This window comes from Dermacentor albipictus, chromosome 2 (assembly GCF_038994185.2).
Source record: "Dermacentor albipictus isolate Rhodes 1998 colony chromosome 2, USDA_Dalb.pri_finalv2, whole genome shotgun sequence".
Lineage (NCBI taxonomy): Eukaryota > Metazoa > Arthropoda > Arachnida > Ixodida > Ixodidae > Dermacentor > Dermacentor albipictus.
The window spans coordinates 200846623-200862930 of record NC_091822.1 but is presented as its reverse complement, the minus strand read 5'-3'; the positions used below and the strand labels follow the sequence as shown (position 1 = coordinate 200862930).

At 39.4% G+C, this 16308-nt stretch overlaps 1 protein-coding gene across 29 annotated transcripts in view; it reads right to left on the bottom strand.

The window, feature by feature from the left end:
* Positions 1-16308, bottom strand: part of trol (terribly reduced optic lobes) — a 604861-nt gene that overhangs the window by 85706 nt on the left and 502847 nt on the right. For all 29 annotated transcript variants that reach the window (XM_065435395.1, XM_065435391.1, XM_065435373.1 and 26 more), the window contains 5 exons: positions 15450-15638; positions 11331-11591; positions 10722-10881; positions 5837-5937; positions 2845-3117 (listed from right to left, as the gene is read on the bottom strand). In XM_065435395.1, the coding sequence (XP_065291467.1) occupies positions 2845-3117; positions 5837-5937; positions 10722-10881; positions 11331-11591; positions 15450-15638 (984 nt within the window). The remainder of the gene's footprint in view (positions 1-2844; positions 3118-5836; positions 5938-10721; positions 10882-11330; positions 11592-15449; positions 15639-16308) is intronic.

Genomic DNA, 16308 nt, shown 5'->3' with positions numbered 1-16308 from the left:
AGGCGTTTCTAATGACCCTGCTAAGCAAAAGCTATTTATGGGCCAATGCAAAGCCAATCAAACATATCTGATATCCTCTACAACCATGCCACATAGGCATAACATATGACAACAATATTAAGTTGTGAATGCCCTCAACTGCTATGCTGTTTACATAGTGCCATAGTGCTCAAGGGTAATGCATGTTGTTGTGTTAATTTCATTTCTAACAATCCCCTATTAGGTAGAAAATATTTTCTTCAACGTCTTCAACTATATGAAGCACCTCTCAAAGCAGAGACTGCTCAAACTATCGTAAATAAAGATCAGAGAAGGAAACTGAAGATACTGAGATGAATTAATGCAGTTCTATTTTAGTGTCTTTATAGCTTAAAATTTAAGTAAATTCTGGAGCTTTTACGTGCCTAAATCACAATCTGATTATGAGGCCCACCATAGTGAAGGACTCCGAGTTAACTAGGATTACCTGGGGTTCTTTAATGTGCACCCAATGCACGGCACGCAAGCTTTTTTGCATCTTGCCCCCGTTGATCCTGCAACGTCGTGCTTAGCAGCGCAACACCATTGCCACCACAGTGAGTGGGTCTCTATAGTTTGCTTGTTGCTGCAATATTATTGGAGGCACTTTAGCTTGAGCATATGCGTATTTATTTTGTAATAGGTCTGACATTCTGTGCTATCACTGAATCTGCAAGTGTAGCAGCAGCTCTGAAAATTATTTTCTTAAACAACTTAATGACAGAGGTATGTCTCCATGTGCAACAGGGGTTAGTCAAGGAAACAAAAAGCTTTTCCGCAAAGAGTGTTTTAAAACGACTGCATAAACTGTTCACCAATACCATATGACAGTATAATATTTACATATATAGTTGAAAATAGTTTAAGTATGTTCTAGCAAATTTCTTTGACACAAGTGATTATGTGCAACAATTTCTTGAAGCCCAGTTTTATTAGTAAAGGATGCAGTATCAATTATAGTTAGGCATGCAGATTTCTGTGAAACCAATTCTAAAGCTTATGTGTTAGTGTTGTCAAACACAAAGGAAAGACAAAACCCACAGCCATAACATGTTTTTACAACAGCCACAGAAACAAACAAAAGCGTACAGAAATAAGACTGGTGTTAACAGATGTTAGGGTGTTAGAAACAAGGACAACCATTTTTAATGACAAGAAAGTAATTTTTTAATAATAATAAGAAGGACAGGAACATTGTGCACGGCAAGTCAACAAGCAATATTTAACAAAAGACTAAAAAAGTAGCTGCATTTGCAATGTACACCTGTTATAATGTAAATAATAAAACCAAATACAATACCATAAACATGTCTTGAAAAGGTACTGATAATACACTTTTTAACAAATCAATGTTGTCACACTATTGCTTTAAAACAAAGCGCATTACTACTGCTCCTGATTGGACTCTTTCTAATGACTACTCATTACCAGATTCAATATACTTATAACTGATAATTACGTACTCTGCCCAATAACAGTAACAGTAACTTTAATCAACATCAGCTAATTATTATCTACTGCTTTAGTCAACAGAAGCAGTAAGACTGTCAATGGTTATCAACTAGAGTCAGCACAAATGTTTTGGCAGTGGAAAACAAGATGAAAACAATGTTAAATGAGCAGTGTTATTCCAGCAAAACTGGGCAACAATGTTTGCTTGCTGTATCCATTTGGGTGAACTGCATGAAGCTTTCATAGGAGCGTGGTAGAGTTTAAAAGTTATTTTGTACTCTCAATTTTTCTTGATAGCTGCTCACATCTGTCTTCTAAATACATTCACACAAAGCAATGTATGTTCTGCATGTATGAAGTTTGTGCTTCTAACCTTTCTTGTGCATAGGCATTCTATAAACAATTTTATTACACACAAAAGTATATCCTCTGCTCTTGGCAATACTGGATCATAAGCAGCTCAAGAAGCTTTCTTGTCATTGGTGATGGTGTCATAACCAATTCCATCACTGTCATACTATTAGGTGCCTTGGGAAAAAAGTATATGCATTTGTAGAGCACTTGAGCACATGAAAGCTCGGCCATAAGTTGAACCATAAGTTGGAGTTGTTCCCACTGAATATGGCACAGCACGATACCGTAAGATGAGACAAATGCAGATCAAGATGAAAATGACCAACAGGTGCCATTATCATCTTGCAAAAGAGTTAGCAACATGTGGACACACAAGCATAAAACTTGTAAATGATTGCTGTGTAGCATTTGTTCATCATCAAATGTTCGCTTATCTAAAAACACTGATTCCATTGTAGCAAGACTTTACTACTAAAGCCAGGACAGAACATGCATGCCTAACATGAAATAAACTGTTCTAAATATAGTCTCAGTTATTGCACATACAACTACTCTGCTCCCTTGCAAGAGGAGCACCTTGGGTGGCTGTCAAATCAAAACCCTTATTTGCATGTTACAGTGGTTATGACAGTTTTAGGTTTTGATAGATGAAATGCAAACCATGATTCCTGGGATATTCTTTTCTGCAAATAATGTGACTGTACAAGCTGTGAAAGTTGGCACATTGTTTAGGACAAGATACTATATACAGGGATTGACAGTTGAACTAACTTTATACTGGCACAAAGGAGTAGACATAAATCTGAAGGTGGCAAAGCTGACAGTAACTTAAATGCATGCAGTCTTGTAGAAATATTCTGTGCACCGCACTATTTCTATGCCATCTCTTTATTTGATTAGAAAAATGTTCAGCGGTATTCTGCCTAAGCCTGCTCAAACAGTAATACATGAGGTAACCCTTTTGCAAGATGAAATGTATGAGAAACATAAACTACCCTCAATAATGTGACCACCGCGTACCTTCTATGGCAAGGACGTAGTCATCATTGAGTGTACCCGCAGGGCTGTCAATAGAGCAGCGGTAGACACCACCATTTTCAGGGCGAACGCCATTCACCGAGAGGAAAGCACCATGCACTCGCACGTTTTCAGCAAAGCGATCATCAGCTGCGAGCTTCGTCCACTTAACAGAAGCGGCACCATCTCCTGTCACAACACAGTGAAGGTCCAGGCTATCACCCATGTGAACAACCTCCTTGTTGGCCCGAATCCTCACTGAGACGCTGGGAACATCTGTTGAGAAGCAAAAAAAAAAAGAATGCAATGAAAGCAGTTATTAGGAAGGTTACATGGCAACGGCATACCTGCCTCACTGTTTAAAAAGCTCAGCAGCATCTTTGACCCCTTTGCGGCTGAAATGTGACATCTTATGCTCATGGAACTTTGCAATTTTCGACCTGAACCATGCAATATTATCACAAATGCTTAGGCCAATCTGATATGTGAATTGATAGTTTTTCACTACACACCCTCACTTTTTTTTTTCACTGTCATCAATGAGAGTGATGCCAAGTGTGCGCCACAGCAAATGCTTGGCCAAGGCAGTGTGGGCAAACACCATGACTCCAATGTAAACCCAGTTGATAGTTTGCACTCTTTTCGTCTATCTCATTTTTTCCTGTGTTCATTCTTTCTTAGGCACAACTCTTCCTAAAACACAGCCATGCACCAACGTGCCCAGCAAGAAGTTTTTCTAAAGTACACAGTTAACCTGGCTGGTTAAGTGTCACTGTGTTGAAGCAATGAAAACAAGAGAATGAAGGCTGAAATGACCATACTGTCTTCTTTCCTTTATACTGTTGCCAGAATGCTTTAATAATCTTTCCCATGTAAACATACAATATGGGCTTGATTGATACTGCATTGCCAACTTTGATAGGTAAAAAAAGATGTATGAGGCCATCTTCCTGTGACCAAAACCAACAAAGTACAGCGGTGTTCTTAGTTGTGCCTAGTCGTGCCAAGCCATAACGAACATGAATAGGCTATATATCACAGTGTTTCATGCTTTTCTGTCTTTTAATATCCACCTCAGCTTGAATATGGTGGCTTCATTTTTCAAAGACAAACAGGTTAACTTTCAGGAATAAATCTTCACATAAAAGTTTATTGAAATTTTATTTGTGCAAGTCATAGCCTGATGTCCTCTGCAATATACAATGAAAAAAAAAGAAAAGAAAGTGTGACTTTCACACGAGTAAATGCTGTAAACACTTTTAACAGGGAGAGGCGAGCTAGTTGGTGGTCGGTATTGGAATGCATCATGTAACCGCGCAAACGACAACGGACGAGGTATTGGAGTGCTGTAAACACACATTCCAATGCTATAAACACACATTCTATATTCAGCTGACATATGCACAATTTCTTGCCAATTTAGTTATATTTCTCAAAGAAATTCAAACGAAAACAGCTTCACTGTGCTACCAGTGACTGGCAATGCATAAATGAAAAAGCGATTGAGCAGGTGTGCCTCCCTTCTGATCAGGCAGTTGAATCAGAAATTAGATATGCTGCATACAAACACTTTGTAGGCACTAATTTTTCTTCAAAGTTGTCGTTGTTAGTAAATGCAGCTGACATTTCCTCATGGGTTCATAAACCATCAGAGGCACACATCCGAGGATGCAAATAACTGCCGTCACATCAATAAATCCTTGCTCCTGTGAGATGACATTAATTGTCTAAGCATACAACAAACCACAAAAGCTTTCAGAGAACTCAAATAATGAGGCCATTAAATTTTCTTTAATGTTTGTAACCTTGCCTGGAATACAAAGGTGCAGTGTGACAGCTGCATGGGGAAATATATGCAGGTGCTTCCAGTGCTGAGGCAGATGCATTGATGCACGTCAGCAATTTTCTCTTTTTTTTAAAGGACCCCATGCTTTAAGATCTTTTGTATTTAGATGTGTAAACAGCACTCACCTCAGCAGCACATGTCAACAAAATTCACGCTACCCAAATTATTAACTAATATCACTACCCCAAATAGCAAATTTCTGTATTCTAATAGTGACCTGACTGTGCTGGAGATTGATGCTTCTGTTTATATCCCTGTAAGACAGTACAGTAAGTTACTGCACAATGTTGGAATACAATTACCACACAAGCACAGGTGAACTTTATACATATTTAGGGACTATCGGCACATGATTGTATAGTTATAAGAATGGCTAATTCAATTTTGCATATCCTGAACCTATAACAATAAACATAAGTGCATCAGGTTATACTTCCCTGTAGAAAATGGTAAGCTCAAGAAAGGCTATAATGCATGTTGTATAAATGCCTTTAAATATTGGACATTTGAATTCGATACTACTGATCTTTAGCTGCAGCAAACACTCTCAACCATGTGTAGTGAGTAGTGCAACAACACTTAGCTGCAGGAAGTTGTAGCCACAGCAAAAAGATTTTTAACTTCAAAAGTGTACAAAAGCTCTCACATAATCTTCCATGTGACAGCTGCATCCAGTGTCCTTTCTATCCATAAGTAAGGGAACAAACGATGCATCCCTAATGCGAATATCCATAACACTTAAACATGAACCATATTAATGAAATGGTGTTGGTCAGAAGTAGGTAAAGGCCTGTACAATGTGTTTCAATTCCCTATTCCCAGAGCTTCCTAATTCATTCAATACAAAGCCATGGGACTGTCACAACCCTAATTGAGTGCAAGATGTAGTAAATGAAGCAGAAATAAGTCCTACAAATCTCATTCCTTTGCAGGATTTGTAACATTTGTACCATGTAGCCATTTGCAGTAAAAAAAAAATGAAACAAAAAAACTGATCTTGAACAATGTGCTATCAAGGTATCAAGGTGTATTTTCTCTTAAGTGTCATTAGCGTCCTTAACTTTGCCCCTGCAAAAAACATCCTATATGTGATACACACCACTTCAAAAGCTCAGCAAATCCACCAGTGAAGTGACCAAGACTCCTCACCTCTGACATGAAGGATGACAAAGTCTCTGGATATCAACCTGTCCCCTGTCATAGCATTGCAGATGTATCTTCCTTCATTGCTTTGTTGCACATCTTTAATCCTGTAGTTGGAGTAAGGGTTAAACAGCGAAAATGATATAAGAATTTTATGCAAGACATTGGCAGATGTTCCAGAAGCTTTTGTAATACTAGCAGTCATTTCTATAAAAACACCACAGAATATTATAAATAAGGTTAATTGAGATAATGCTTATAAAACACCATCTCTATGCTTAAAAATAAAGGCATGTCGACAACTGATAGCATTAGAACCAACTGACTGTCAGTCTGAGCACATTGCCTGGCTGAAGCTCCTAAAAAATCAAGTAATTATTACCTGGTGCAGTTTCCAAGCCCAAAATGTTGTGTTGCTATTGCGGTTGAGTGTGCTCATGTGACTCATTCCTTACTGATGTTATTGGGTGACGTCGAGACTAACCCTGGTCCTAACAGGAATGCTGCTATACTGGATGTACTACAGAAGCTAAGTGCTGGCCAGATCCAGTTGATTACCAAGATACAGGCCTTGAAAACCCAGCTAAGTACAGTGAATAAAACCATTACAGATTTGAACAAATGAATGGCCAATCTTCAAAATCATTACCAAACACTTGTTCCCCTCAGAAAAGATATAGAAATAATGTAGATTAACACACTCAATAGGGCTAAAATGACTAAGGAACTAGAAGCATGCCTAGATGATGCCGAAAACAGGTTGCGCTGAAATAAACTTATTTTTTATGGCATCCCTGACCCTACTAGCAATGAAATGTTGGCTGAGTCTAAGAAACAAATCATTAATATTTGCCGCAATAATCTTGAAATTAAAGTTAAACCTAATGGCATAGAAAGAGCACATTGTCTCGGAAATCATTCGATTGATCGAACATGTCCCATAATCATGAAATTCTTATCACACAAAACCAAAGACGCACTCTTATCAAATGGCTGTAAATTGAAAAACACAGATTACAGTATTGGAGAGGACTCCTTGTGCTCTGTTTGACATGTGCGTAAGTAGCTACTTACATTTGCAAAAGCACATTCTAACAAGTATTTCTTGAGATTCAAAACACTGCACATCCAGTCAGAACGCTAGATATTTGATACACCATCTGATACCATTAAAGAAATAGTATAGCAGTTGCCCCGTCATCAAGCATCTACAAAATGTAAACTTGAACCACCCTGTAATCTCTCAATTTTCGTAATATTCACTAACATCCGTAGGCTCCTTCCAAAGCATGAATTCATATCGAACATTATTTCATTATCCAAGAGCAATGCCCTCATACTAACAGAAATGTTGCTAAACAATGACATAACGGACGCTGAAATTTTAACCGATTTACCTAATTTTCACGTGTATCGAAACGATAGAAAAGGCTCATTGGGGCCGGGGGGGGGGGGGGGGGAGTTCTTGCAATTCATCAGGGTATATTGACACGTGTACTTATCTTTATCGGGCGACCACGTTTCGCCGCTTAACAACTGTAATCGCACAGCGAGGGACGCATCCGACGTTTCTGGAAAGTTATCGATGCTTCTACCCGGCTGTCTGTTGTCGCCGAACCTTGTGTTATCCGATTTCATCGCGTAACGCGAATGGTGTAGAACTTTGTGGAAAGCACGCGGGTCCAAACGATTAGTCTGGAACGTTCGACGACTGCTCTATAAAAGCCGACGCGCTTGACTCGCTGATCACATTTTCGACGATCGCCGAGCGTGTTGGCCGCTTTCGTTGTGCTATAAGTGTAGCCTGTTTTGTGGGCACAGGTTCGCCCAATAAAAGTTAGTTTTCTCGTTCACAGTATTGCTACTGTGTTATTTAACGTCACTACCACGTGACAATATCATGTTCCTTTGTTAACATCGCATCCGATATCGAATTGTTATGGCTCATCTGTCATGCTCCCCCCATAACGCTGCTGCTTGGCATTTGCTATAGACCCCAACAAAGTAATACAGACTTCCCATGTCACTTTAATACCATTCACAAACTTGTTTCCACTTATCCAAATGCCTGCATCCTTCTTTTTGGTGATGTTAACTACACGAACATTGATTGGCAAAACATAACTAGTTCCACATTAACGTGTCATGCCGAAGCGAAAAACTTCATCTATGTTCATCTTCAGTTTCTCAACCAACCCATGTCTCATGATCACTGAAATCAGTTATCATAAAGTCATACATTCTCTATTTTCATTTATCTCAACTCAAAAACAAACAGCCGATAAAACAATACGCCTCTACAATAAGGGCAACTATAATGCAATAGCTTAAGATCTCAACACCTCTTTCGCCAAGAACAAATCTGCATTTCACACTCACTCAATTCATGAAAACTGGTTTGTTTTCTAAGAACAAATTAAATCACCTCACTAATATGTTTATCCTGAAGGTTACCTTTCACGCTAATCACAACAAACAGGGGTTTTCCCACTGTTTAAAATAACTAGAAAACAAAAATAAACAATTATTTCATACTGCTGAACGCATGACACACCTGCTACACAGGAAAAATACTTTGAAGTCGAAAAATTCTACTTACTTTCAGTTCGTAAGTCAAACACATGTTTTATCACAACTTACCAAACTTAGTAATCAAGAATTCCAAGCAATTCTGGCAAGTTTTAAATCCTACGCATCCTCTCGATATTACGCTGATGAATGATTCACATGAGGCAGTTAGTGACCATGATTGTGCAGCAATATTTAACAACACATTCGCATCTGTCTTGTCTACTGAATTTGACACGCCTTTGCAGTCACCATCCTTTAACTTAGAAACTTTCATGCCGCCTGTCGCATTCTTTGAAGAAGGCATTTCATCTATAATTCCCAATATGAAGCTTTCATCGTCAGCTTCTATGGACCTTATTAATTCGAAGCTCCTGAAAAACGTGGAATCAATTTGCACAGTATATTTATGTCTCATTTTTTCACAGTCACTCTCCTCAGGAATTATGCCACCTGATCGGAAAACAGACAAGGTCATTCCAGTCTACAAATCAGGTAACAGAGACTCGCCCTTGAATTACCATCCCATTTCATTAACTAGTGTGCCTTGTAAAATCATGGAACACGTCATCTACTCGCAAATTATCAACTTCTTGGACTTGAACGAATTTTTGCATCCTTCACAGCCCAGGTTTCGTAAGGACTTCTCTTGCGAAACCAAACTAGCACTATTTCTTCATGACTTTCACACTAATCTTGACTAACATGCAAACTGACTCCATCTTTCTTGATCTTGCAAAAGCTTTTAACAATGTTCCTCCCTGCTGTCTGTTACTAAATTTTTCGAAGCTGAACCTATATCCTAATATTCTTAAATCGATTGAAGAATTCCTAACTAATCGTTCTCAGCCAGTCTATCTTAACGGCCATCTGTCCAAACCCCTCCCAGTTACCTCATGCATTCCCCAAGGGTCTGTCCTCAGTCACCTCCTATTCTTATTATATATTGACGACTTACCCCTGCATGTCTCCTGTATTATTCGAATGTTTGCTGATGACTGTGTCATTTACCGCACTATTACTAATTGTCATTACCAACATGCTCTTAAGACAGATCTTAATTGCATACTAAATTGGTGAAATGATTGGCTAAGTTACTCAATCCTAACAAATATAAACTCATGTCTTTCTCTCGTCGTCACTATCTCTATCGTTTTGGTTATTCAATTTCTAACATATCAATTGAGCTTAACACATCGATTGAGCTTAAAGCATCGATTAAGCTAGTACAATCATATAAATACCTAGAAGTCACCCTCTCATCCAATTCATCATGGTGCACCCATATTAGTAACATCATTTCAGCATCGAACAAAACACTCTGCTTTCTTAAGTGCCATGTTCGCCTTGCCCCACCACATGTTAAATTGCTCGCATATAAAACCCTTGTAAGACTCAAATTAGAATATGCATCTGCCATCTGGAGTACGCATCAAGCATATCTAATCACAGCATTGGAAGCCATTCAAGATCATGCCGCCCGATTCATTTATTCCTCATATTCATACGTCAGTATTTCATGTTTGAAAGCATGATCCAGACTACCGCCCCTCTCCTATCGTCGCCACATTGCTAGCCTTGCCCTTTTTCACAAGTTTTTTTATTCTTCTCTCAATCAAGCACTGTATATTACAGCCGCAGCACGCATATCTTACCATACCAGTCATCCATTTCAAGTTGCCCGACCACCATCGCACACTACTACGTTTTCTGCTTCATTATATTTTAGAGCAGCTACACACTGGAATGGCTTACCCCATGACATTATCTCCATCGCTACATCATCTGCTTTCCAAGAATGCATAACTGATCATCTTCAATGTTAAATAATCTTCGCTGTTTGTTCTTCTTATTCAATGTATAATCCCACCCCTTATGTAATAACACCCCCTGAGATTAGGGCCTTTAAGGAAATAGAAATAAACGGAACACCACTAGCTTGCTTGCTGCTTGCTACATTAAAATGCAGCAAAACCTCACTACAGCACTGTTAAAGGGGGCAAAGGACAAAATGACTTAATTACAAACCATTACTTCATTATAACCATTCAAGACTCTCACAGCCAAAAATACACACCAAGGAAGGGGTGGTTACCGCTGGGCAAGCTGATGAAACTGCCTGCCACAAACAACCAAAGGACCATGAAAGAAATAAAAATTTCGAAAGGGTCCATATGCCAGCTTATTATTTCAGCATAAACAACATATCGTTTTGATTTACGTTGCATGCTGTGCCATCTGGGTAGGGCCATGGTAAACTGCTGTACGTAGACAATCACGTCAACAAGATAAAGAAAACATGTAAAGTCGAAGAACACATTACCAGAGCTCTCCGTTCACTTCTCTAGCATTTGGTGGCAAGGCATGGGCGTCCTTTGTCCACTCAATCCTTTCAGGGGAGCCTGTCAGTGGACAGCGCAGTTCAATGTTCGAGCCCACAAACGCAGTCTCTTCTTTTCGCAGTGATCCGATTTCAACACCCTCTGCAAAAATATTTTTTGCTATCAATATCAAAGAGTGAGTAAATGCAATGAATAATTATTTGCTGAATGCATGTCAGCCCTCACAGTGTCTGCTCAATAAGTTATCTGAAAGTGAAAAATTTTTGCATTTGTATAGAGTTTTGGGCAAATCACTTGTTCCCATTCAGTTTGAAACAAGAACCAGTAACATTGATATATGTATGTATGTACATATTATATATATATATATAGTGTATAAAATCTTTCATTGGAGCTATTAGAAACAACTTTATTACTGAAGTGAAATGTTTTCACTTTGAAAGCGAATAAAAATATGGCTGTTGTAAGGCCCTTTGTAGCTGACAGTAGCGTTGTATCCACTGCACTACTTCATCACTGTAGATACAGAAAGAAGTCTTTTTCTGTTACATGAATGGCTACAGGCATTGAGTAGGTGGAACAATACAAACCTGTGACCCTAACATCAGCAACCCCTTCAGCTTCTCCTGCTGCATTGGCTGCTGTACAAATATAGCGACCAGCGTCTGTGACCGAGATTCCACGGAACTCGAGGATGCCATCTCTCTGCACAGTGCTTGGAGGCAGCTGCCCACCCTGTCGTGACCAATGGTATGTGATGGGTGGCTCCCCAATGGCTGAGCACTGGATGCGCACATGGTGGCCTGGACGTACAGTCTGCTGGGTTGGGTTCAGCTGGATCCGAGGCGGAGCTATTCAAAGCAACAAACAGTGGATGGAGTAAGAAACAAAAGAAGGACAAAGATAATTGAGAAAACTTTAACCACAAATGGCAAAGGACATAAGTAGCAGTAGCACCTTATTCTACATGAACGAGATGGATAACAGGTAAACAATATCCAGCCAACAAATTTTGCACAAGCAAGTGGTACAAAAATGCAGACAGCAAAGTTATGCGATAAAGATAGTGTGCTAGCAACTAAAGCCATTGGTAGCCTGTCTAGATGGACCTGAAAAGTGTCATTAAAAAATTACATGACAAATGGACAGACAGCTCCGCGAGTCAATGTGTACTCATAGTTTATTTAAGCAGCGCAACAGGATGAGGACAAAGAAAAAGGGAATGAACAGAACATGCTCAGTACTTACAATTGAATTTTCTACTAAGTACAACAGAAAATGATAAGTGCAGTATTATCAAAACCAAATGATAATGACCAATGCAGGAACATATGACAAAAGGCAATGACAGCATAAAATTAAGGCATATGACACGAAAGTTGCCATATCATACAAATTAAAGCATACAGGAACTGCTAAGGTATTCAATTTTTGTTGTTGAAAGAGCTACTGATGCCTGGCTGATACATGTATCTTCTAATCTATAAATGTGGAAGACTTATAATACTTCTGTTGATACTTGGTTACTGCGCTGTCGCAGAATAGCTGTGTGGGGATGTGCGACATGCAACAATGTGTGGCCAGATGGGACTGAGGATGAGAAAGACTGCTAGTGCTCTTGCAGGCTAGTGTTGATGCAGGAACCACTTTGGCCCATATGTATGATTTGCAACAGGATATATATAGTAGGGCCACCTAAACTATGTCATGTCTGCAGGACACGTATTTGTTTTATTTCACACCCAAATTTTTCGTGTTTTACCCTCAGTTGCTGTCGTTTTGCTCACGAAAGGACAAATGCTTTTTTTTTTTACTTTAGAGGGGTAGTAAAAACAATGTGATTATTGAACCTTTTAGTGTCATTCTTAGAGGCAGTGTATTCGTAACATGTTGTGCACATATGGAGTAACCAAGGTGTACACTATACTAGCATTCTTGTTGTCTCACTTGACCAGTTTCACAAGTTTTTCACCAGCAGCACTTACCATACAGTGTTTGTTTCCAGAAGCACTCAAATAATTTTAGTTATTCCACAAGACTTGCGTGTATTTCGTGAAAGCAAGACTGCATGCAGGCAGGACCATGTAATTTTAATACGGTTGGAATAGGCCAAAGTGCAGTGCGTTAGGGATATCTGTGATCTTATGTGGTAGTGTCAACATACTGCATTGGGCTTGTTGGTTTGACATGATGTCAAACCAGCACTAGGGGACAGGGCACAAGACAAAGGCCAACACACACAATATGGAGTGAACGGCAATACAGCCGATTTCCATTAATTCAACCTTGACGGGACCAACAAAATTAATCAAATTATCCTGCGGGTCGAATTAATCAAGATGCATAAAAAATGCCAAAACACATTGCCAATCCATTTAATTGGCAGTATTTGTGAGTCTAACACGCCCCCAAAATCAAATGCGCGCCCACTTTCTATGTATCCAAAGTAGAAAACTAACCTAGATATTACCATTAAAGCTCACAAGAAAAGTAGAAATTTCACGCGCATCTATGCACACACACGATTTTTTAACAAAAAAAAATGTGTGTTGCACAATGACGGCCAGTTTCCCAAAGTAAGCTTCGCCGCAGCACACTTATGTTATGCGGTAAAGCATCCAAAGCCGCGAAGGCGATTTTGGTTTGGCATCTGACTGCGCCGCGCAGGTAATTTTCGGCCCAATTTTTTGGAAAGAAAAAAAGGACGCGCGTTATAATTGAGTAAATACCGTAACCGGACATTGTGAGCTACGGATATTGCTTGAAGAGCTTCCTAGGACTGGCTGAAAATAGGTATTTTCAACCAGTGATGGCATGTGCTCAACGCATGCATTGTCCTCTGACCTCTGCCGAAACTGCCACTAACGGGGCCGCTATCGGGGTCACCATAATGGGTCAGGGGCGTGCGTGCTGACTGACCAAGTTCGAATTATCAGGCGAAGGCCAATTTTAAGGTAGAAATAACGAAAGTCTGAGCCCATATAAATGCATGGGCGAAAGCCACGGCTTTCGGTCGGGATCGAATTAATCATTATAACAGAAGTCTATCGTATTAGGTCAACACACTGCAAGTAAATGTTTTACATGACCGCTGTCGTGAAAAAAAAGAATGGTGACTACATTAAACATTTTAATAATGCTGACTCATTTGGCTGTAGTAGAATTCTTTACCAGGTAATCGTTGACATATCTGCAAACAAACGAAAACAAATTATTTAAATTGTGTTGCAATTTTCTGGCGATGCTACTGAAAAAAGTTGTTGCTGATCAATGAAGCAACTTTAGAGCACATGCAGTCTCCAGGTTGCCAGGTGAGCAGTTCGTCTTCCAAACCGACGACCGTTGACCTACGATAAAGGAACTAAATTTTTGAGAATGACTCCAAAGGGACACCACTGCGCTCTATAAATGCCAGCTTTTGTCTAAACCCAGAACTACAAAAGTGTCACAATTTCCGTTATCTCCACCATGCAATAAAGAATCAAACAAATCTTCAATGTCAACACTCATAGCCACACAGTGTATATCTGCAGTAAAATATCAGCTTGACGTTCCTCCTCTTGCCTCCCATCATAACATTGTGAATTTGTGATTACATCACAAATGTTTTCATTCCTTGCCACCATGCAATTTATTCATCAGACCAGCCTATCAGAAATCTCGCCATAGCCGTTGAAAAGCTGCATAGCCGAAACAAACCCATTCAAAGACCTTCAAGAGCTTTTTTTTCCTACATGCATCATAAGACTGGAATGACCTTATACCCATGTCACCATGTTAAGACAGTACCAAGTCATAGTCAACATAGAGATAGTACCACCGCCATAGAGAGTCATTCTATAACATGGCAACCCAGAACTGCAGTTTTTTTCCCGCCCCTTAAATATATAATGTCCCTTCGAGACTCTTGGGGTATGACTGAATAAAATAAATAAATAAACATGTTCAACTTCAAACTCTTCCCATCCTTAATTTCTGATGCAAACTGTTCTATTGTCGAAACCACTCAGCAAGGTCAAGGCCCTTTGCTATACTTTAATTCTTTGTCCATATCCTGCTGCTTAAATAAGTTATGAATCACATGACAACCGTAGCAAGCTCATGCATGCAGAGAATACAAAGCTTGAGACATTTTGAGGCTATTAGACATTCTAACATGGTTCAAATTAATGTACAGTGCTGAGCATAACTGATATCAGCAGAATTAAACGAACTTGCTAAACAAATATAAAATATGGGCCTTGCAACGTTCATTTAAGTGACGTAATGTACAAAGTTTACCTACTGTTTACAAAAGCAGAGAAATGGTTGCCTCCATAAGGCAACCTCTGTTAAGGTGAATTCACAAAAAAGCTCAATGGTATGAAGGCCTTTGAATAAACTGGTTTTACCCTTATAACACTGTGCCTTTATTAAAGTAGACCTCTGGTAAGACGAGCAGATTTCCAAGGCTGCCTCATGTCAGGCCATAGAGACAGTACTATATGCAAAATGCACCACTTTCTAAAAGGTATACTTGAGCAAAGATTATTAATAACTCACTTGCCTTTTGACCATACTCCTGAGAGCAGCATTTAAAGCAAACAGATAGATTATTACCATGGGAAAAGCATTATAAGCAGCCAAAACCAGTGAGCCTTAGTATGGCAAACACATATCACACAGTATGCACAAACACACATCACAGCAGTACGAGAAAAATCACTCACCAACGAGAGCGAGCGTAACACGAGTGTCCAGTATGGCAGAACCATCTTCTTTGCCTTGGCAGGCATAGACACCTGCATCGCTTGCCTGCACTCTTTCAAAGTGCACAATACCATTGTCTGAAGGGAGTTCTGCCAAATTGCCATCCGGCAGGACTTTGGACCAAACAATTTGAATAGGACGAGATGTTCCTGCAAAGAAAAAAAAAGGGGGAATGATGTGAAACAGTGGCACAATAGCAACTACAGCCATCTCGCACCAAACACACTTGACATGAAATCTAAAAGCTATGTTAAATACAAGGTAGTGACTAAAATTTTCATCAGTTTGTACATCCTGTGACCTTAAGTCTGCTTAATTTTTCCAAAGCTCCACAAACATAATATTCTTGAGAAAGACCACCTAGTGAGCTGCTAATTAAGTTAATCAAGTTTTTGTTTCCACAAAACTTATAATAAGTATTCTCTAGCCTTGATTGATAAGATCGCAGCTTCTCTAGCCTTGGCTTATAAATGTGCATTGCATTTCTTTTGCAGGAGCAGTAGAATGTTGCAATTTAGGTACCTGCTATGGCTTATGCATGTGCCTTCAACAGGTCTCAGGTCTCCTCACATGCACAACAGTCCCGATGCACTTCAGCTCATGTTACTTTTTTATCGGACAAATTTTTTTTTGTGTGTGAGAACAGCAACAGTGCACCTTTAAAATTATTCTGAAGCATGTACACTGAGAGTGGCTCAGATGGGGTGAGTTGTCACCACATGTAGATGATGGTACTTATTGCGCCGTAACCATACAACCCCTTTCTGTCAATGTACCAAGCAAGCTTGGTCATGGAAGAGTAGGTAGCATGTGCTAAAG